The sequence below is a fragment of the Monoraphidium neglectum genome (genome assembly GCF_000611645.1).
Source record: "Monoraphidium neglectum strain SAG 48.87 unplaced genomic scaffold scaffold00538, whole genome shotgun sequence".
NCBI lineage: Eukaryota > Viridiplantae > Chlorophyta > Chlorophyceae > Sphaeropleales > Selenastraceae > Monoraphidium > Monoraphidium neglectum.
In genome coordinates this window covers 1-19468 of record NW_014013090.1, presented here as the reverse complement: position 1 = coordinate 19468, position 19468 = coordinate 1, and the positions used below count along the sequence as shown (strand labels likewise).

General features: G+C 63.3%; 6 protein-coding genes across 6 annotated transcripts in view; 2 read left to right on the top strand and 4 right to left on the bottom strand.

The window, feature by feature from the left end:
- MNEG_4031 (hypothetical protein) overlaps positions 1 to 3786 on the bottom strand; it is a gene marked incomplete at both ends in the record, with an annotated part of 6802 nt that extends 3016 nt beyond the window's left edge. Inside the window, 5 exons of the mRNA XM_014047496.1 lie at positions 293 to 384; positions 578 to 837; positions 1011 to 1189; positions 1847 to 3306; positions 3469 to 3786. Of these exons, the coding sequence (XP_013902950.1) occupies positions 293 to 384; positions 578 to 837; positions 1011 to 1189; positions 1847 to 3306; positions 3469 to 3786 (2309 nt within the window). The remainder of the gene's footprint in view (positions 1 to 292; positions 385 to 577; positions 838 to 1010; positions 1190 to 1846; positions 3307 to 3468) is intronic.
- Positions 3787 to 5270: 1484 nt separating this feature from the next.
- Positions 5271 to 5655, bottom strand: MNEG_4030 (DNA-directed RNA polymerase I subunit A12; the record flags this gene model as incomplete). Its single annotated transcript, XM_014047495.1, has 2 exons — positions 5271 to 5405; positions 5545 to 5655. The coding sequence occupies 2 exons, from the start codon at positions 5653 to 5655 to the stop codon at positions 5271 to 5273; spliced, it is 246 nt and encodes an 81-aa protein (XP_013902949.1).
- A 1265-nt stretch (positions 5656 to 6920) lies between these two features.
- On the bottom strand, positions 6921 to 8228 carry MNEG_4029 (hypothetical protein; the record flags this gene model as incomplete). The annotated part of the gene is made up of 2 exons (XM_014047494.1): positions 6921 to 7273; positions 7568 to 8228. 2 exons carry the CDS (start codon positions 8226 to 8228, stop codon positions 6921 to 6923), a joined length of 1014 nt encoding a protein of 337 aa, XP_013902948.1.
- Positions 8229 to 8671: 443 nt separating this feature from the next.
- On the top strand, positions 8672 to 10783 carry MNEG_4028 (20S proteasome subunit alpha 5; the record flags this gene model as incomplete). Its single annotated transcript, XM_014047493.1, has 7 exons — positions 8672 to 8767; positions 8884 to 8964; positions 9265 to 9378; positions 9708 to 9821; positions 10044 to 10193; positions 10408 to 10488; positions 10691 to 10783. The coding sequence occupies 7 exons, from the start codon at positions 8672 to 8674 to the stop codon at positions 10781 to 10783; spliced, it is 729 nt and encodes a 242-aa protein (XP_013902947.1).
- A 400-nt stretch (positions 10784 to 11183) lies between these two features.
- MNEG_4027 (hypothetical protein) lies at positions 11184 to 14650 on the bottom strand (the record flags this gene model as incomplete). Its single annotated transcript, XM_014047492.1, has 9 exons — positions 11184 to 11343; positions 11567 to 11721; positions 11956 to 12099; positions 12212 to 12279; positions 13103 to 13275; positions 13509 to 13592; positions 13826 to 13996; positions 14202 to 14240; positions 14457 to 14650. 9 exons carry the CDS (start codon positions 14648 to 14650, stop codon positions 11184 to 11186), a joined length of 1188 nt encoding a protein of 395 aa, XP_013902946.1.
- A 3535-nt stretch (positions 14651 to 18185) lies between these two features.
- Positions 18186 to 19148, top strand: MNEG_4026 (hypothetical protein; the record flags this gene model as incomplete). The annotated part of the gene is made up of 1 exon (XM_014047491.1): positions 18186 to 19148. One exon carries the CDS (start codon positions 18186 to 18188, stop codon positions 19146 to 19148), a length of 963 nt encoding a protein of 320 aa, XP_013902945.1.
- Positions 19149 to 19468: the final 320 nt, after the last annotated feature.

Genomic DNA, 19468 nt, shown 5'->3' with positions numbered 1-19468 from the left:
GAGCCGTGTATGCGTGCGTGTGTGTGTGGGGGGGGGGGGGGCAGGGGCGCGAGGTGTGGAGGCCATGAGCAGTCTAGGAGAGAGGCGTGGCGACAAGGTGTGGCAGACCCGGCTGCACAGGGAGGTGATCTCGCGGGGTGCCCCTGACATGGCTAGTGCAAGTGCTGGTGGCCGCTTGACATAAGCCGCGCCGCTGCGAGCCGTCTTGATTTTGTATTGACCCCAACATTACCCTTTCCTTCATTCCCCACTGTGCCCCGCCGCTGCTGTGCTGTGAGCCCAGGCCGCGCACCTAAAGGACAGGGTGTCCATCTCCCCCAGATCAAAGGGGCTCGAGTCCATCAAAGGCACGTTGGCCGCGGCGGCCACGTTTGCTGCGGCGGCCTGGTAGTTGAGATTAAGGTGGGGGGCGACGGCGGCGGCTGGGTCATCATTGCAGCTGCAAGCACGTGGGAGGACAACACAGTAAGGCTCACACAGCCCCAGAGCGTGCGTCAACGGCGACAGTGCAGGGGCCCAGGCGGGCCAGGCGAGACAGGCGCGCGCAGAGGGTGCGACGCGGGCCGGCCGTGCGCACCCGCTGGAAGGGCGTGCCGACGAGGCGCGCGTGGTACACCGCCGACAGCGACGCCGCCGAGCGCTCAAGGTGGTCAATCGCCTGCGCCGCCGGCCCGGCCGAGGGCGCCGCGCCCGCGCTCGCACCGGCGGCGGGCGCGGCGCCCGCGGCGGCGGGGGCTAGCCTCGCTGGCATGAGCAGGCTGGTGTCGCTGAACGTGCGCAGCTCGTCCACACCCTCGTAAAGGGCCAGGGTGGGGCTGCCGGCGCCAGCACGCGCGACTGCACGGGGCAATGCAAGGCGCGGCGGCATGGCGGCCGACTGCCGTCAGGGTGACTGCCAAACAGTGTGTCTGTTTGTTGCAATGAACATGTCTGCGCTGCAGCAACTCCCTGCAGCGTCGTGCAGGCCTCAAACGCAAGCCCGCATCGCGCCGGGCGGTGCGCCCCCTCACCCGGCGAACGGAACTCCGCGGGGCTGTCCTGCACCCCGCTTGCTGAGGAGCCAAATCCGGCCTCCACCCCGCGCGCCGCCGCGACGGCCGCCTCCACTGCCGCCGCCTTTGCCGCGGCCGCGGACGCCGGGCGCGCCGCGGGGTCCGGAGTGAAGAAGGATGCGGGTGTGTCGGGCGTCCTGGGGAGCGCCCCCGTCGACGCCCCCGCGGCGGTTGGCGTGACCTCTGGCGCCGCGGCAGACGCGCCTTGCCCCGCAGCTGCTGCCGTGGGCGCGCCGCCAAGTCTGGGGGTGCTGTTAGGAGTGGCGGCACCAGGCGTGTGTGCACCGAACGCAAGCTGCTGCGCGGCCGGCGTGCAAGCCGATGTGGGCGTCGTGGCCTGCGGCAGGTGTGGCGGCTGGCGGGGTCAGGCAAACACGGTGGCTTCTAATGGGGGGGCTGCCGCAACCCCTCTGGGCTGCGCACAAATGCTGGGGCGCTGTGCTGGTTGCCAAGCTGAACAGCAACCGGCTCAGGACTGCCCAGCCATGCGGCGTCGGGCGCCGCCTCACCTCGTCAAGGGCCGCTGCAGGCTGCCGAGCGGGGCTGCCGCCAAGGCGCCACGGCTGCAGCGGGCTGTCGGCCAGGCACGATGGTGATGCGCCTGCTCCTGTGCTGTCAGGTGACCGCGCGTTGACGGCAGCTGCTGAGGCTGGCGGAGTGCGAGCCGCATTCCTGAGGTGGGTTGCAGAGAGGTGCGTTCTGAGTGGCTCCAGACGTTGGGCCCCTTCATGCATGGCTGCAAAAGAACTCCCACCAGCAACACCCAGCTGCTCAGCAGCTGCCCGTTAGCTCACTCTGATGCTCCCTCAGATGCAGGACTTGTGGTGACCGCCACCTCCGCCGTCTCAATTGTCGATTCCGGCCCGGGCGCCCCTGCCGGCGCCTGCACACGCTGCGCGCCGCCCAGCAGCCTGCTGGCGCCTCCGCCGTTGCCATGCAGCGGCGCCCCGTACGCGTCAGCCGCCAAGCTTGTCGGGCAGGCCATCACACCCTCCTCTGGCAGCGGCTCAAAGTCATGCGCCTCCAAACCCTCTGCGACCTGCTCCATGCCCACTGCGGCCTCACCTGCCTCCCTGCCATCGCCGCCGCCACCCGCAGCATCCCCCTCGGGCTGCAGCACAAACAGAGGGATGCTCTCGTGCACACCGCTTTGCCCGTCCGTGGCGGGCGCCGCGCGGCCGCTGGCCTGACGGCGGGGGCTGGGGCGGGGCGCGGCCGCGGCGGCGGGGCTGGGGATGATGGTGGCGCCCAGAGGCTCTTCGTCATCCAAATCAAGGTCCAGCAGGCCGGCAGACCCCTCCCGCTGCGGCGCCGCACCCGCCTCCTGCCCTCGCCCCTCTGCCCTTGCCGCCTCCGGGCGTCGCGCGGGCGGCTGCTGCGCGTCGGCCGCAGCGCCGTCCTCTTGCGTGGCGGGCGCCGCGTCGGTGCCGCTCGCCACTGCGGTTTCTGGAGGCGCTGATGCGGGCTCGCGCTCAGCAGCAACCTGCGGTTGCAGGGCCTCTTCCTCCTCCTCCTCCACGATTCCCAGCACAGCCTCCTTCGACGTCGAGGGGCCCTCATTCTCCTGCTGCGACGGCTGCTGCTGATCCTCTTGAATCTGATGTACCGCTGCTCCGCCGTCCATCTCCTGATCAGCAGGTGCTGCTGTCCCTTCTGGCCCTGCATCCTCCTTTGGCGCGACCGTCTCGCCGGCCGCCAATGGCGCCACGGCCGCGACGTCAGCATCCCTGCACTGGGCTGTCGCTGCGTCCGCGGCTGGTGGCGCAACTGGGGCCGACGCTGGCGACGCCGACCCCTCCGCTGACCTGCGCTTGCGCCCGCAGAGCGCCGCCACATCATCGGCCACCGACGAAGACCGCAGGCTGCTGACATTGCTGGGGCTAGCTCCCGTCGCAATTGTTGCAGGAGGAAACAGTGCAGCAGTGGAGTCCAAGGGGTAGCCAGCGCGCGCCAGGTCCGCTGCCGGCAGCAGCGCCACTGTTGCGTCCGCGTCTACGTAGTCAACCCCCCGTGGCCACTCATCGACGGCGGCTGGGCTGCCCTCAACCGCGGCCGCCGCGCCTGCAACCGCGGGCGCCTCGCGGGCTGCGCCGCAGTCCGGCGCCGGCGTCGGGAGCATGTCTGCAGCACCGTTTGCGGTGAGAATGCCCTGAACGCCCGGCGTAAGCAAGTAGTCAGGCATCGCCTCGATGCCGCCCGCGCGTCCAGGCGGCGTCATGCAAGGGCCGTCCGGCGCAAAGCCGGAAGACAGAACCTGGCGCGGGTCGTGCGTTGAGGGCTCAGAGCTGAGGGTTGGCTGGGGATCCAAATTGGGACTGCAGAAGTCGTTTTAGCAACGCGGGCGGTGCGGGGCCGTGCAAGTGTGCCGCACTGCCGCCTTGCGCCTTCCAGCCAAAGCTCAAGAGAGCACACACACCTGCCGCAGGTCGACGGTTTCGTCATAGTATCCGCCGCGCGTCATGTAGGGCGACGGCCCCGCGTCAAACCCGGTGCCCGGGCCTGGCGAGCAGGACCGCAGGCTGTCGTCGCACGACACGCCGCCGACGGCGTCGCCGTCCGCGTGGGGATCATACGACGCGCCGTCGTCCCCGGCGCCGCCTGTGTTGACGCGGCACAGCGCGCTGGCGCTATCACTGCCGTTGGAGGGCACGGGCAGCTCGACCGAGGGGCCGTCCAGGCTGGGGAGCATGGCCACCGTCGCGGGGGCTGCCTTGCGTGCTGGCCTGGGCTTCATTCCCGATCCCAGCTTGCCCCATATTGACCTGCCCTGCTTGCCCGCTGTGGCAGGCGCTGCGAGCGCGCTCGTGCCGACAGCCCCGCCGGCCACGCCGCCCTTGTCGCGCGGCGGTGTCTCAGGTGCGCTGGCGCGCAGCGCATTAGCAAACCCAAAATGCTCGAGGCTCCCATTGAACGAGCGAGATCGCATCGGCGACTGCCCCGGCAGGGGTGAGGGCGGCTGGTCGCTGCCTCGCTCAACACCACCCTTGCCAAGGTTAAGCAGCCGCTGCACTTTGCCGGTGAAGCTCTGCCGCAGCGGGTTGCGCACAGCCTCACAGCCGCCGCCGCTGCTAGTCCCGGTGCTGCCACTGTCATTCTGATCCGAGGTCCCCACGTGAACAGCTACTTTTGATCAAGGAGGTGTTTTGGGGTCGTGCGTGGTATCAATGAGCCGCCTGAACAGACACGGTACTTGTTGCAGGGTAGGGGGTCGTCCAGCATGCAGTTGGCAGCCCAGCCGACACGGTCAAACGCAGCTGCACATCGTCGTGCTTTCCCAGCTCGCTTGTTGCGTTGCCGCATTCACCTGCCCACTGCCCGGCTATACATCTCTGAGGCAACTGAAGCAGAAAGGGTAAGCAGCGCACCTCCATCCGTGCCCCACAGCTTGCTGGCCCCAAGCTTGCTGCCAAGCGTCAGGCGCTTGCCGCCGCCGCCGATGCCCTGAAACAGAGCCGGTTGGGACGAAGGTAATCAAGGTAGCTGCAAAGCACTTATCAGAGCAGGCATCAATCGCGATCACGTCAGTCGGCACGCACCCGGCCCTCGACATGTTGGGCCTTCTCTGCATCTGCCGGCGCATCTCCCAGCTCAGATGAACCATGAGTTCCAATCTCCATTCCCTAGTACGGACTAGGACCGCCCCCGGATGTGCGAGTGCTCGACAGCTGTCCGGCGCGTGATCTGGAGCGTTCAATTATACGTGCAGCTTGAAAATCTCATCCGTTTTTTGCTCGAGATTTGCGAGGATACTCATCCTGAACGAACCTGGGAAAAGTGTTGGCACGTCTGGCACTTTGAATGCGCACAAGCCGGCCCCACCCGCTGCCTAGCCTTCACCCACCCCTTGACCCACATCTGCCGTGCAGCAGGCATGCGGAGTGGCGCGCAGCTCATCAAGTGATGCAATTTGTCAAGCCGGGCACCATTGCAATGCTGCCCGATAACATACAGGGATGAATTCGTAGTTGAACGCTGCACTAGGTAGCCTGCCTGCCCACACCGTCAAGCCATTGATGACCAATCGCACGCAAGGACAATAGTCTCAGGTTCATTAACAATAACAGACAGCACAGGCTCAGGAGAGGATCCTGTGCATCAACATATATGGCCCAGGCGTGTATCTGCTTGTGAGGTTTGAAAACTTGTACAAGAATTGGGGCGCACAAACAACACAAGATTGAAAGACGGACTTCGAGAATTGAAGCCGTTGCATCTGCATTAAGTGTTTGTGGAGTACTTGTGTTTGCAGTCTGGGCACTCATAGAACACAGTCTGACCCTCATCCGCTGACCGCAGCTGCATGGTGTAAAACTCCATGCCTTGGTGTCCGCATTGCGGGCACTTTTCATCCACCTGCAATTGCATCCATAATTTGATTAAGTGTAGGTACAATAGCACAGTGCATGAACTGCTGTATGTCAGGGTGGCACAGACAGCTGGTCCAGCAGCACGCGGAAGCTTCTGGCCTGAAGTGGCGATCGAGCTGCCTCACCGTTGCGCGCACGCGGCCCGTTTCCTCCACTTCCGCCTCGTCCTTCACCAGCGGCTCCAGGTTGTACTGCCGCCGGTACTCCTGACAGAGGGCGGCGAATATGGCGGGCATGGTTGTACGGCATCGTGAGGATCCCTATCATTTGTCAAAAATGGGCTATCCAGCACTGTAGTGCTTGGTTTCAGGCGGTTTTCACTGAACGCAAAAGGTACCTGGCAGCCCGACGTGCCTTTGGAAGCCTGACGCACTACAAGGCAAGCTGTAGCTCACCGCCATGTTAGCGTGCGCCTCTATCCGGATGCTTGAGAGCTCTGCTTGCGCGGTGCGAGGTCAAAACAGCAGCAACAGCGTATGAGGGAGTGATGCTTGACGGATGTGCGGCTGGTACCAACCACCTCTCGCTCTGATTGCCGCTTCTTGGACGCTTGCAACTTGCCGATGCAGTGTGAGGACACGCAGTCAGGCCTGTGTGCTGGGGTAGCAAGCCAGGGCCGCGCACCGTCGAGGCTCTTTTGATAGCCCGTCATGGGGCAGTGGGCCACACCCCGCACAGGGTCAAGCTCTAAAAGGTAGCCCGACAGTGGGCAAAACATCCAGTCCTTGGACACAGATGCACTCGTCGACGGCTGCGAACATCAGCAGCAGCGGCGCAGCAGTGTTCACAGAGTGGCGCATGCGCGCTCTGCTCAGCTCCAGACTCACTCAATCATCAATCTTTCATACATGATACATTCGCAAAGATGCAAGTGCTCAGCGGAGCCGGATGCCTTCGTGCTGCAACTCACCGGGCCCGACATGACGGCGCCTTACAGGGGCTTCGAATGATGTTGATACTGCCACCTCTGTGTAACAATATGCTGGCCTCCCTTGCCGATCTACTTGGGTGCGCACGACTTGTACGATACGGTCAGACTCGCCGCGCGATGCTGGCTGTAACAGAGGCTATCGGTTCGATGGTACGGATGCCGTTGGTCCTGCGTCACTACTGCCACGGAGCGAGCTGCCTTCGTCCAGTGACCATGGCTGGTGGGTGGGTCACCAGCGGTTCCGGTAGTCACGCCCCTGACCGTGCAGTATGCGACACGAGCTGGACATCTGATGCCTCTCTTAAACATCAGCAATTTGAACTCTTTGTGCTGCTGCATTCCGCTGTGCTGCATGCTCTCCATCCCGCACACACAGCGCTGCTTCAAATGAGACAGACCGGCATACTGTAGGTTGCGTGCTGGTGCGCTTCATCTGCTGTCACCACAGGCTGCAACTGGTAGGGCTACGAAAGTAATTTCAACAGTGGCTTTTCAGCTGCCAGTCAGCTGTTGCACTGATCGCCCATCGCCCTGTTAAAGCCCAGCATGGCTATCCCGGCATCAATGTGATTACCCGCCGTCCGACAGCGCAAGCCGCGCTTTGATCTGCTCGTACAGCGCCCAGGACAACGCGCATCCCGGCGCTATGTTGAGCAGCCGCGCACCGAGGCCGCTCCAAAAGCTGCGTGGCCCCTCGGCGGCAAGCATCTGCCGCGCCACGAGCACCGCCGTGAGGCCGCGGCCCTCCGCCGTTGCAGTCATGACCTGCAGCCGCGTCTTGACCACGTCCGCTGGGTGCGTCACAACCGCGGCAACCGCAGCAGCGCCCGCCGAGCACGACGCCGTCGCCCATGCCGGCAGCTGCTCTGGCCGCTGCAGCCCCTGCGAGCGTGCCGCCGTGCCACGCGCCTGCTCGTAACCAGCTATGTAAAGCATGTTCCATGGTAGCCACACACAGTTCGTGGCCCAATATCCGCGAAACAAACACGACAGCCGCCGCAGGTGCTGCTGCGGCTGCAGCCCTTGGCCGCCGCCTGCCATAGCATCTGTCCGCACTGCGCCGGTGGAGGCCCGGCCCTCAGCAGCCGCACGTTTCCGCGCTGCCGCCGCTGCTTTTTGGTGGCTGTGTTTGACGCTGCTGCTGTGGGCCGTACCCCCAGCGCGGCCGCTGCCCCCGCTGCCCCCGCTGCTGCTGCCAGAGTGGCGGCCCTCGGCACCTGTTCCCTCGTTGCCGCCGCTGCCTCCTTCTGCCAGCAGGCTGCGCAGCGCCTCCAACGGCCCACGGAATTTGTACGCGCCGCCCATCAGCGCCTGCACCTGCAGCCGCTCCTTGATGATGTCGATGGGCGTGTATACCAGGCCCGCGGCCAGCTGCGCAATGGCGCCGGTGGCCACGTCTGCGCCGACGCCCCATCCGCGCGGCACGAGGCGCCGGCTGAGCTCGTAGCTTCCAAAGTACACCGCATTGGCCGGCAGCACGCCGACCATGACCGCGGCAAAGCCGCGGTACAAGCTGGGTGGGCCCTCATTGAGCAGCATGGTGCGCGCCGCGTCCAGGGTGCCCGAGTACGGCCGCGCGCCGACGCGCCCCTGCTGCGTCGCGCGCAGCGCAGCGGCGCCCTGCACCTGCAGGCGCGCCTTGACGGTGTCCGCAGGGTATGTCACGACGCGAGCTGCCAGGCCAGACGCCGCGCCAGCGACGAGGCCGTGCCACACCGGCTGCTCCTGGTCCTGGCCATAGTGCCGCTGTTGTTGCTGCTGCAAGGCGGTCGGCTGGGCTACAGGCTCTTGCTGATGCTCGCTGTGCTGCTGCCCTGGCGGGCGTGTAGCTGGCTGCTGGACTGAGGCCACTTCCCCACAGGCTGAGGTGGCACCCATCCTGCGCGCCGAGCAGGCAGGGCGCCCCTGGAGGGCGGGGTGCACGCCGCGGCGGGTGGAGCGCTGAGCGGACGTTGCGCACAGGCAACGGGGAGGCGTGCAGGGGCTATACAAGCACAGAGGGATCCACCATTTGACTGACGTACCGCGTGCTATTGACGTGTGGGGTCCACGACGACTTTGCCCGTAGCTGCTCACACTCGTGGTGGTCACCAGGTCAGCAGGCAACCCGCATGTATTGCAGTACCATAGATTCGGAGTTCTCAGAGTAAATCAAATAACAGGTGTACCACTCGCACTGAAGCCACTCGATCGGACGCTTCAGAAGATCATAGATCACGCAGAGAAGCGTAACACCACCCCCGACTCACAATAACTTCATCCTAGCTGGTTTCTTAGTACTCACTTAGTCTAGCGGCCTCAGCAGCATCCCAGATCACACGATGTTCCTTACGAGGAGCGAGTACGACAGGGGCGTGAACACTTTCAGCCCAGAAGGACGACTGTTTCAAGTCGAATACGCCATTGAAGCGATCAAGGTGCGCCCCACCTGCTGTGGCGGACGCCACCACCGTGCAGCAACGCGCATGCTTGCAGCAGCGGCCATGCTTACCCCACTTGCCGCGCCGCGCCGTGCTCATGCTGCCGATCGCAGCTTGGATCAACAGCGATCGGCGTTGCCACCAGCGAGGGGGTGGTTTTGGCTGTGGAGAAGCGCGTCACATCACCGCTTCTGGTGCGCAGCATGGCCGGAGTGGCAGTGCCTGCATTCCTGTGCACAATGGCACTTGCAAAAAAAGAGTGTGATGGTACTGATAGTGCTGTGGGTAGTGGTGGTGGTGATGATGCTGGGAAATGATGGTTCTGATCTTCAGTGATATCCTGAGACCTGCAGGTGCTGTTCAGCGTGTGTGGTACTGTCCTGCTGTGTCAGCAGCCTGCGCAGCTGTTAGCTGTACAACATCAGTTATCTTATGCGTTTGTGAGGACTTTAAATCTACAGTGAGTAGTGCACCTACCTTGTGCCGACCCGCAGGAGCCCAGCAGCATCCAGAAAGTGGCGGAGATTGATGAGCACATCGGCTGCGCCATGAGCGGCCTCACTGCTGATGCCAAGACCCTGATCGACCATGCACGGGCGGAAACGCAGGTGCGGAACTTGCGGGCGCGCGCACCAGCAGGGTTGCAGGATTGCAGGAGATAGTCGTTGAACGCGAAGGGTTCTGTTTTGATACAATCACAAATCAAAATAGAGCCCTGCATGTTCAATGATGGGTTGTGAGTGAACTTGCTATTAAAGATTGAATAACGTCTAATGGAAAACGAAGCTTCACAATTCTGGATTGCAAGTCGTTTTTGACCAATGCTTGTCCTTGCAGCTGGCAAAGCACCTTGCTGTCCTATAAAGCCTCCTCCTGCAGCACACACCAGCACACTAGTGTGAGAACCCAACACACAACTTTGCCCCCCTTTCCCCAGTCGCACCGCTTCTCGTACAACGAGCCGATGCCGCTAGAGTCATGCACGCAGTCACTGTGCGACCTGGCGCTGCAATTCGGGGAGGACGACGATGAGGGGGGCGGCGGCGGCATGGTGAGTGCTGGCCGGTACGGCCTGCGGACTGTGAGGGCTGCTGCCTGGATATTGGGCGGCTGGGCAGGTTCTGCTTGAGGTTTGGTGGGCGGCAACCGCAGGGCTCATGGCTGAAGGGCAAGGTCAGACGCTGAAGCGTGCATTCTGCTGACGACCCCAGCTTGAGCCCAGGCCCGCCCTCGACGTCGCGCCCCCACGCCGGCCCGTTGACGCCCCCCGCAGAGCCGGCCGTTTGGTGTGGCGCTTCTGATCGCGGGTTGGGACCGCGAGGCTGGTCCCGTGCTGTACCACACAGATCCCAGCGGCACGTACGTCAAGTACCGGTGCATGGCAATCGGCAGCGGCAGCGAGGGCGCCCTCACGGCGTTGCAGGTGCGAGGGAGGAGGGCAGGGCAATGCGTGGCAAGTTTGGGCCGGGGAGGCATGGCAGACAGTCCATCGGGTGGGCTGCAGCTGATGGGGCGTAGCAGTGTGTATAACACAATATAAACAAAGTGGAGGTTTGATAATGTGTTGCGAGCTGTGGCGCCTCCCACCCCAGCCGCTTGACATTGTGCCTGCATTCGTCATTTTCCCTCCCTTCCAGGAGCATTTCAAGCCGGAGATGACCCTGGCGGAGGCGGAGGTGCTGGCACTGTCCACTCTCAAGCAGGTCATGGAGGAGAAGGTGCGCAGCTGGGCGCTGCTGGCGAGGGAAAGGGGTTTATCAGTGAGAAGCCTCAGCAGCGTGCCCCTGCAGCGTGCAGTGAGTTGGGACACGGCAAGCACTCGGCTGCGTGCCGCACTCATGCTGCAGCTGGCAGCGGTCGTCGCAGGGGGCCCTGCCTGACTCCCACTTGCCTCTCCCAACCCATGCGCCTTTGTCCCAGGTGACTGCCACCAACGTGGACATTGCCAAGGTGGCTAAGAATTACCACCTGTACAACCAGGACGAGGTTGAGGCTGTCATTGCACGCCTGTGAACTCGCACATGCCTGCCAAAGTGCACGCACAGGCAATCCAGAATTTCACGCCAGTGGTTGGCGCTGCGGCGCCAACTAGGTTGTACATGTGCTTGCACTGGCTGCGGTCATGTGGGTGCCTACCATGTTACATGGGCGTGCGGGTGCGTGCAAGGTTCTGAGGCTGATGCAGCTGCTTGCAAATGGTGCAGCTGCTCTGGATGTAACCCCGTGGCTGCGCACTTGGTGCAGGGTGCATCGGACAGGGATGCGTGACAAGTCAATTTGTCAGGATCATGATTCAAGAGAAAGGCCAAAATGTTGTGTTACAAACGTTGCCCCCACCAAGGCACGCACGTTTCCCAACTGGGGCGCATCACAGTCCCGTGCCGGTGTGGCTTGGCTGCTGCACTGTAGCCAATCACCACATCTGCTGTGCAAGGCTGAGGCTCGCCCCTGTGCCCAGGGCGCGGTTAGCACGGGCCGCCTTCTTCGCCTGGGCATACATGGCGGCTGGGCCACTGGCCTCGCCCTTGGCTGCGGCGCCTGCAGCGCCTCCATTGCAGAAGTCATCGCGGTACCTGTGCGGGCCGGGGTATCAAGAGGCAGCGCCAGCAAGCTTGTGAGGGATTTGTTTCAAGCAGGTCATGAGTGATTGCTTCTTATCGTTTTTTTCTGGCGCCCGCGACTCATTGTAGCAATGCTCAGTTCTGGCAACTGCGATCATATCAGTAACAGACAGCCACCCTGCATCTTCCCAGACGTTTGGCATCAGGGCTGCCCTCAACGGTGACCAGCACGCACTTGCTGCTGCGAGTAAACTCATTGCCCTCGCAGCCCAGCGTGACGTGCGTGCCCCGCCCCGCTTGCTTGACTGCCACCGCTGTGTCACGGCCGGTCAGGTGGAGGATGGAGGACCCTGGGGCCGCGTTGGCCTCTTGCCAAAACTCCTCAATATCCTGTGGTTTGTGGAAGTTCAAGGCATGGAGCAGGATGTTGCTGCATAATCCAGTGCTGCCTTTTGTCTCCGCATTTTGTGTGTGTGTGTGTGTGTGTGTGTGTGTGTGTGTGTGTGTATGTGTGTGGGTGAGTGTGCGTGTGTGTGTGTGTGTGTGTATGTGTGTGGGTGAGTGTGCGTGTGTGTGTGTGTGTGTGTGTGTGAGTGTGTGTGTGTGTGATGCCACCGGGCGTACCGCTGTGAGGGCTGCTGCCTCGGCCGCAGCATCCAGCTTGCACACCACTGCGGCGAAGCGCCTCACCTTGTTGGCCGCATCATTGGTCGACGGCCGGTTGCCCGGTGCCCACCAAGCCGCTGCCTTCTTGTCCTGCTCAGCAGTCTGCGTCAGGGATGTGGCAAGACGATCCCCGAGAGAAGGCTGCTGAGCCTGCACCAACACTAACATCGCACACAGCACGCGGCGGTGCGTCAGGCAAGTTCGCAACGCGCACCTTCTGCGGGTCGTGGCTGTGGCCAAACGTGTAAGCTGATTCGATGCGCCCGCCTGCTGGGTTGGAGACTGCGAAAGAGGGGGCGGAACAGGGCCCGTCTCTTGCCATTGAAGAAACGGAGCACGCCAAACATGCTAAAGAGCCACAGCGGCTGCATATGCCGATCACGTGGATCACCTAGGCATCCTATAGTGCTCTGAGCGACGTGCGCCGGCCTCCAAACCTCCATTATTGCGCGCTGTGCTTGACGAAACTCGTGCTCGACGAAACAAATGCTTCTGCTGTGCAAGGCGTTTAATACCTAATACTCAGAATACGTCATGGTGTTAGCAAGTCGAAAACCTGATTTCTGAACAAGTGCTGTTGAAGTGTAGGCCAAGTCGGCGGCTTCTCGGCACGTGTGTGTGCACTGCGAATGCGTCTCGTCGTCATGCATGCGCCTGCTGCTGCCCACTGGTGGTTTTGTGCAAAGCGCAGGCGGTCATCATGTAGCTGTGGAATGGGCTGTATTTTTGTAACAGCTCAGCCAAGAATCACTGCAGAACAGCAACAAGGTTTACACATACGATGTACACAATCTCACAGACTTGAGCAGACAGATGACATCGGGTTGCGGGTAGGCGCCTATGGGCACCAAGGCCATGATGCACAGGAATAAAAGGCAAGCAAGGGTACAGGTTGCTACGCACCACCAACTAGCTCACTAGCAAGTGTCCAACAAACGTGCAGGCCATGGATGCAAGCGATGCACCTGCACACACAACAGGACCGCGTGGCATCAACAACAGTCGGGGCGCTCGACCCAAATCGAAGCCCCTCCAAACAGCGCGAGGCCACTGCAAACCAGGAGTGCAGCCCTGCAGCAGGGTCACAGCTGCTCGCGCCACCCACCGCCCCCGGGCACCCCGTTGGGCACGGGGATGCCAGCTGGCTGCTGCCCCGCGGGTGCAGTGCCTTGCCAGCTGATGAAGCTCTCTATAAGCTTTGCCACAGGAGACTCCGGTGGAATGAGGCGGTCGACAGAGTGCTCGTAGATGCGGCCGGTGCGGGAGTCGAACTTGTAGCTGCATACGGGCGGGTACGGGCGAGCGGACAGTGAGCAGGCGCATGTTGGGGGCAGTGCCAGCTGGTGGCTGCATCGCGTGCGGGCGCACCCTGCACTGCTGCACCAATGGAAGCGATTGCGCTCCGCAAGACGCGGGCTGAGTAGCCCGGGACGTGCCACGGCCTACGCAAGCTAGGTAGCCGCACCCCCGGCCGCCCATGGCTGTTGAGAGCGCCATGAGTCCGTGCTCACGTGGAGATGGCCTCAAACCTCATCGGCTCACTGCCAGCCACGAAGGCCGGCAGCCGTGGAGTTGCCAGGACGCACCACCGCACCCTGCAGGGCGGCGATGGGCACGAAGCGTGGCACATGAAGTTCCACATGGGCAGCAATCCAGGTCGGGGTTGCACTTGGACGCAGGCAAGGACACCTTGGCCCAACACCACTAAGCATTCGCAGCTCGCCTGCTGCACCGCTGCCACCACTGCCACTCTCAAATGCCTCGCAAACCTCTCGCACACGAATTCCGCGCCCCGCCGCACCCCCCTCTTGCGTGTGCACGCACGAACCTCAGGTGCCGCCTCTCCGTTTGGCTCTCCCACATGCGCAGCGTGGTCAGCCGCACATCGCTGTACAGCAGCCACGTCAGCGCCCGCACGGAGCGATGCAGCCACTTGTACTTTGTCAGGCCCGTCAGCCGGGCGTCCCCCATCGTCCCCAGGGTAAAGGTCACGTCTTCCCTGGGAGGAGGGGCATGCACGTGTGTACAGCGGTCGGAGTGTGGAGTGCGGAGTGCGGGGCAGCAGCAAGGGGTCGCGGCTTGGTGGGGCGTCGTGGATGGTTGGGGCGATGGGGCAAGAGGGCATGTATCGCGAAGGGCCAGGACCGGCTGGCTGCGGTTGCAAGAGCTCTGCCAGGCATTGGGGCGGGTCGGCCGGGCCTCACCTGTAAATGTGCCACCGCATGTCGCGGACAAACATGTCACTGGGGTGGGGCCGACAGGGGCCAGGAGGGGCATTGCAGGGGTGGGCGTTGGAGCCTGGGACGGGCGCGGCGGTCGCCGGCGTTGGTCGTCTCTACTACTGTGCCCGTCCACCGGCCACGCGGCAGGCGCGCATTGTAAGTGCAAATGCAGCACAACAATGCCTCAAACAATGGCTCGTTTGTTTTTTCGGTGCTCGCCCGAGGGGGGATACTCACGGCAGGTCTTCCCGCAAGCACACGACTGCCTCCCCAAAGTTGGTGTTGAACTCGCCGTCGTCCCCGCCACCGCCGCCGGCGGTGCCAGCGCCCTCGTTGCCGCCGCGGCCGCCGCTAGTGGTGGGGCCCGCTGTATCCGTGGTGTTGGTGCTAGAGGTGGTGGCAACCCCATGCTCGGTAGTGAGCGCTGCCATGGGAGCGCTGGCGCATGCCTCAACCGTAGCGGCGGGTGCAGCAGCGCCGTTGTGCCCGTTGCGCCCAGCGCGCACCGGGGGCCGCTCGCACTCGGCTGCGGGCAGAGCGCGTGCATGCCTGGCCACGCTGCGGTGCGGCGCTTCGACGCGCTGCGCGCGCCAGGTCACAGCGGCCGGTGGGATGCGCGGCGCTGGTCGGGTGCGGGCTAACGCGTCTCCCGAAATCCCCAGCATGGAGCTGAAGCTAGATGTCCACATTCCCGAGAAGCCCCAAGAGTATTCAGGTGTCGTGCCAGCGCTGATCGGATGGCACACGACTGTTTCATTTGATACGAGATATCGCAGCAATTCAGATAGTTCATGCACGCCCTATCATGTCAGTGGCGGGTTTGTTGGAGCAGGTGAGCAACTACCGTTCATAACTCACCAGCACGGCGTGCACTACACTATTCGTGGGCGAGCGCGAACGCCAAAAGAGCTGACCGCACTTGGGTCTCACGCGCCCACCTCCCATACACCGCCTCACGCATCACGCGTGCCCCCTGTGCCGCACCCTTCCGTCCGCATGCTCTACCTCCTCACCTGCGCCCAGTTTGCTGTGTGCTCGAAATTACTTGTACGGGTTGCATGGCATAGGGTGCGACGTTGGATGCGGCGCATGAATGAATGAACGTGCCGGACGTTGGCGCCAGTGGCGGGCCCGCTGATACTGTGTTGTTGACCCCACAACAGCTCCAGCTAGTCCAGCAGCCCAGGTCAAATCTGAACAGTGCACCCTCAAATGTGGACTCAAATTGCGTCGCCCAGCTCCGTGTCCCAGCCTGATCCCCTACTGTACTACCCTATTCAGATGATAGGGTGTGTGCCAGAACAATGAGCAGCGGATGAAGGCTGACACGAATCGGCAACACATACCTCTCAGCAGTCGGCACAGTGATTCGTGCTTCTTGGGTGGCAGAATGGGCCTGGCATATGGCTCCATCCCTCGCCCTTTTGGCGCGGCCCAATGCGCCTGGTGTTTTTTGGATCGCCGCCATGCCACAGCGCAGACCTTGCAACCCAGGATACGAACTTGACCTGTGTTCAGCACTGTGTGAGATGGTCATCTTACCTGTCATGACAGGTCCGCGTACGCAAATCCAAGAGTGGGGCACTGCAGTAGTCCATCTCCAAACCCTAAACCCTAAACCCTAAACCCTAAACCCCAGGCTCATGGATCATCGCTACATTGACCGCCATCCTGGCGTACAGCCTTGCACTCTGCAGCAGCGCTTATTTCATGAGCAGACATTCAACAGCGGTGGGGTACCATGAGCCGGCATTCACAGGTGGCCCTAAGACCGTGGCGGTTTCCCATGGAGCACCATCAGAGAGTGGCTGGATGCCCGGGCGCAAGTCATATCCAAGCTTTTCTTCGAAGAGCTAGCAGCCCAGCATGATTGCCTGTTCAACATATCAGATACGACGAATTTTGTCGATATCAGGTTGTCCATTGTGGATCAATACAGTGAACCCAAGCCGTGCTGGATGCGCCCGACTAGTCAGCATGACGGCCGCGGCAGCAGGCAGTGGCACCCGGTGGCGCACAGGGCGATGCCGCCGCCAGCCTCTGCTGATAGCCGCGTATTAGGGGCCTATTGTTTTTGAATTTGATAGATGCAGCTTACTACTCGGCGTCCATCCAACGGGCACGACCAAGGAAGCAAAGAACGAAGGGCTTATCCAGCTTCGTATGAACAGCGCGTTCCGTTCGCCGCAGCAAACACAACACTACATTAAATATCATCATCCTTCACATACATCATTTAGTTCCATCCATCTTTGCTCCAAACAATCAAACGACAGCAGTAGGCAGCATCTGCAGCGACCAGCGCGGCCCTAGGGCCTCAAAAGGAGGCTCTAAGGTTTGAATACTCTACGTATGGCTCTTGAGGCGCGGGTGAGGCCCACCGACGGTCCCCTTGACGAGCAGGGTGTGGATTTCCCGCCACAGAGTGCCGACGCCTGTGCATCCCGTATTTCGCGCCCGTTGCAGTCGCTTAAGTCTCTACAAGTACTGTCGGCATTGGAACAAGGGCAAGGTGGGTCTCTCTTGGACGGGTCGAGGTGGCACACACAGCCGGCCAAACGACACCGCAGTGACGATTGGCCCGGGGCCCATTCGCGTGGTATTGCGTGGTCAAGGTCGCTTTTGATCTATCCATAGACCACCTGGCACTCCTTGCACCCGCCTACGCGATAAGTGAGTGTGGTGACGAATCGCGAACTCCTCACGACGCTTGCAGACCACGTTGGCGGCACTCTCAGCGTTATCGACGGTGAAAGATTGGACGACGAACACGCAGCGTTCCCGGGACCGTCTCCACAAGCCCTTGGCAAGGTGAGCGCTGAGGCGAACTGCAACAAAGCGGGTGCTTCTCTTGCCGGGCTTATCCCAAGGTCTCAAGAACGTGTTGTAGGCTTTAAAAAGGATATGGATCCATCAGCCGTCGCCCACCACAGGAACGCCAGCTGTGGTGTGTAAGCTTTGAGCATCAGGGAGTGCGACTCCCAGCAGAGGGTCTGCCTTTGGCCCAACCCCATGTCCGTCTCCTCGTTTGCGGTGCCCGCTGACACCAAACGATTGTTTATACTTCACGGCGTTGTCAGGTGGCCTCCACACGATCGGAGGGCCCGGGATCCTCGCGTCCCGCGGGCAAGCGCCACCATGGCAGCGCCAAGGGCGAGTGCACAGGGCTTTCGGGAATGAGCGGGTGGACCTTGGAGCCCGATAAAAAGGTATGGTGGGGGCCCCGTTGGAGCCGTCGCGTGCACGAAGGCGATGGCAGGCACGCGCGCGCACCCGCTGGGTCAATGACATCGGGCGTCAGTTGAGAAAACCCCGCGAACAGCGCGAGAGTGTTTCCTGCGAGAGCAGCTTGCACACATCTTATGATGCTTTCCACACACCCCGGTCCTCCAGGTTATGCTCCCGAGCAGCGGCGGCGCCAAGTGCGCGCTGCGTGGGGCTCAGCCGACAGGGTTGTGGGACGACGAGGACGAGGGCGGTTGCTGCAGCGGTGGGTGGGCTCCGGAGAAGACCGTGAATCAGGGAGGCTGGGGGAGCGTGGAACAGTTGATGCAGCAGCTGCAGCGGCAACAGCTAGAGCAGCAGCTTGCCCTGCTGCATGAGCAGCAGCTCGCCCTGCTGCAGCTGCAACAAGAGCAGCAGGAGCAGCAGCGGCAAATGCGGCAGCAGCAACCAGGCCCGTTGGGGCAGACGGGGCCACACCAGCGCAGGCGCAGCAGCAGCGGCAGCACCAGCAGCGAAGTGGACACTTCCACCTGCGGCGCGGGTGATGTGGGACGAGGCAGCTGCGATGCCGGCGGCGTTGCCAGCTCACCAGCGGCCCGCACGAGCGGCGGCGCGGCTGGGGCGGCGGCACCGCCGCCCCCAGTGACTGTGGTGGCTGTCACGCCACGGCCAAATCTGGGTGCCACAGCTTCATTCAACAGCGTTTGCAGCAGCACATTGGGCTGCATCAGCAGCGCGTGCATGAGCACCTGCAGCGGCGCAAGCACCAGCGGCTCCAGCCTCGCCTGCCGCACCGCGACGGGCGCGAGCGGCTACGGAGGCGCTGCCGGCGCGGGCGGCAGCAACTGCAGCACCAGCAGCGCCTGGAGCAGCCGCGGGCCCGCCGCCCACGAGGAGCTCGGGGACTCGGCCGACGACGAGGCGTGCAGCACGAGCGGCACCAGCAACAGCGGCTGCGAGTGGATCCTCTCGCGTTTTGGCGGCCGGGAGGTGCTGGCGGACTACGAATTTGGCCTGCCGCTCGGCAGGGGCACTTTCGGCGTCACCCGCCTGGTGACGGAGCGCGTGTCCGCGCGCCCCTTCGCCTGCAAGACGGTCTGCAAGGAGCGCATCAACAGCCGGCAGTACATCGAGGACATGCGGTCCGAGGTGCAGATCCTGCAGCACCTCGTGGGCGTGCCCGGCGTGGTGCAGCTGCGCGGCGCGTACGAGGACTGCCGCGCGGTCAACCTCGTGCTCGAGCTCTGCGCGGGCGGCGACCTGCTGGAGCAGATCCTGCGCCTCGGCCGCCTGCCCGAGGACGACGCGGCGGCCGCCGCGCGCGCGGTGGTGCTCGCGCTGCAGCGCTGCCACGCGCGCGGCGTGATGCATCGCGACGTGAAGCCCGAAAACTTCCTGCTGGCGGCGGAGGGCTGCGCGGCCAGCTGCCGCGCGAGCGACTTTGGGGTGTCAGCGTTCTTCCGGCCGGGGCAGAAGTTTAGGGAGGTGGTGGGCACGCCCTACTACATGGCGCCAGAGGTGCTGCTGCGCTGCTATGACCAGGTGAGGGGGCGGCGCAGCCGCGCTCGGGACCCAGCCGCAAGCCCGGCCTTACAGGCCGTGGCGGCCAGGGACCTCCCTGGCTGCTCCGGCGCTGCGGATCCCGCAACCACCGGCTTTGGGCTGCCAGCGTCGCCCCCGCCCTGCCTTGGGGCAGCCCCGTGACGCCGCCTCCGCCAGCCTCGGCCGCGCCTTTCACGCCCTCGCACCCCTCCCCTTCACCTGCCGCCCGCCGTCCCACCCAGAGCGCCGACATCTGGTCGGCAGGCGTGGTGCTGTACCTGATGCTTTCGGGGCAGCTTCCGTTCATGGGCTCTACGGACCGCCAGGTGTGCGCGGCGGTGCTGAGCGCCGAGATCGTCACCGACGGCGGCGCCTGGGACGCTGTCTCCGACGGCGCCAAGTCGGTCGTGCGCCGCATGCTGTGCCGCGACCCGCGGCAGCGCGCCACGGCGGAGGAGCTGCTGGCACACCCCTGGCTGGCC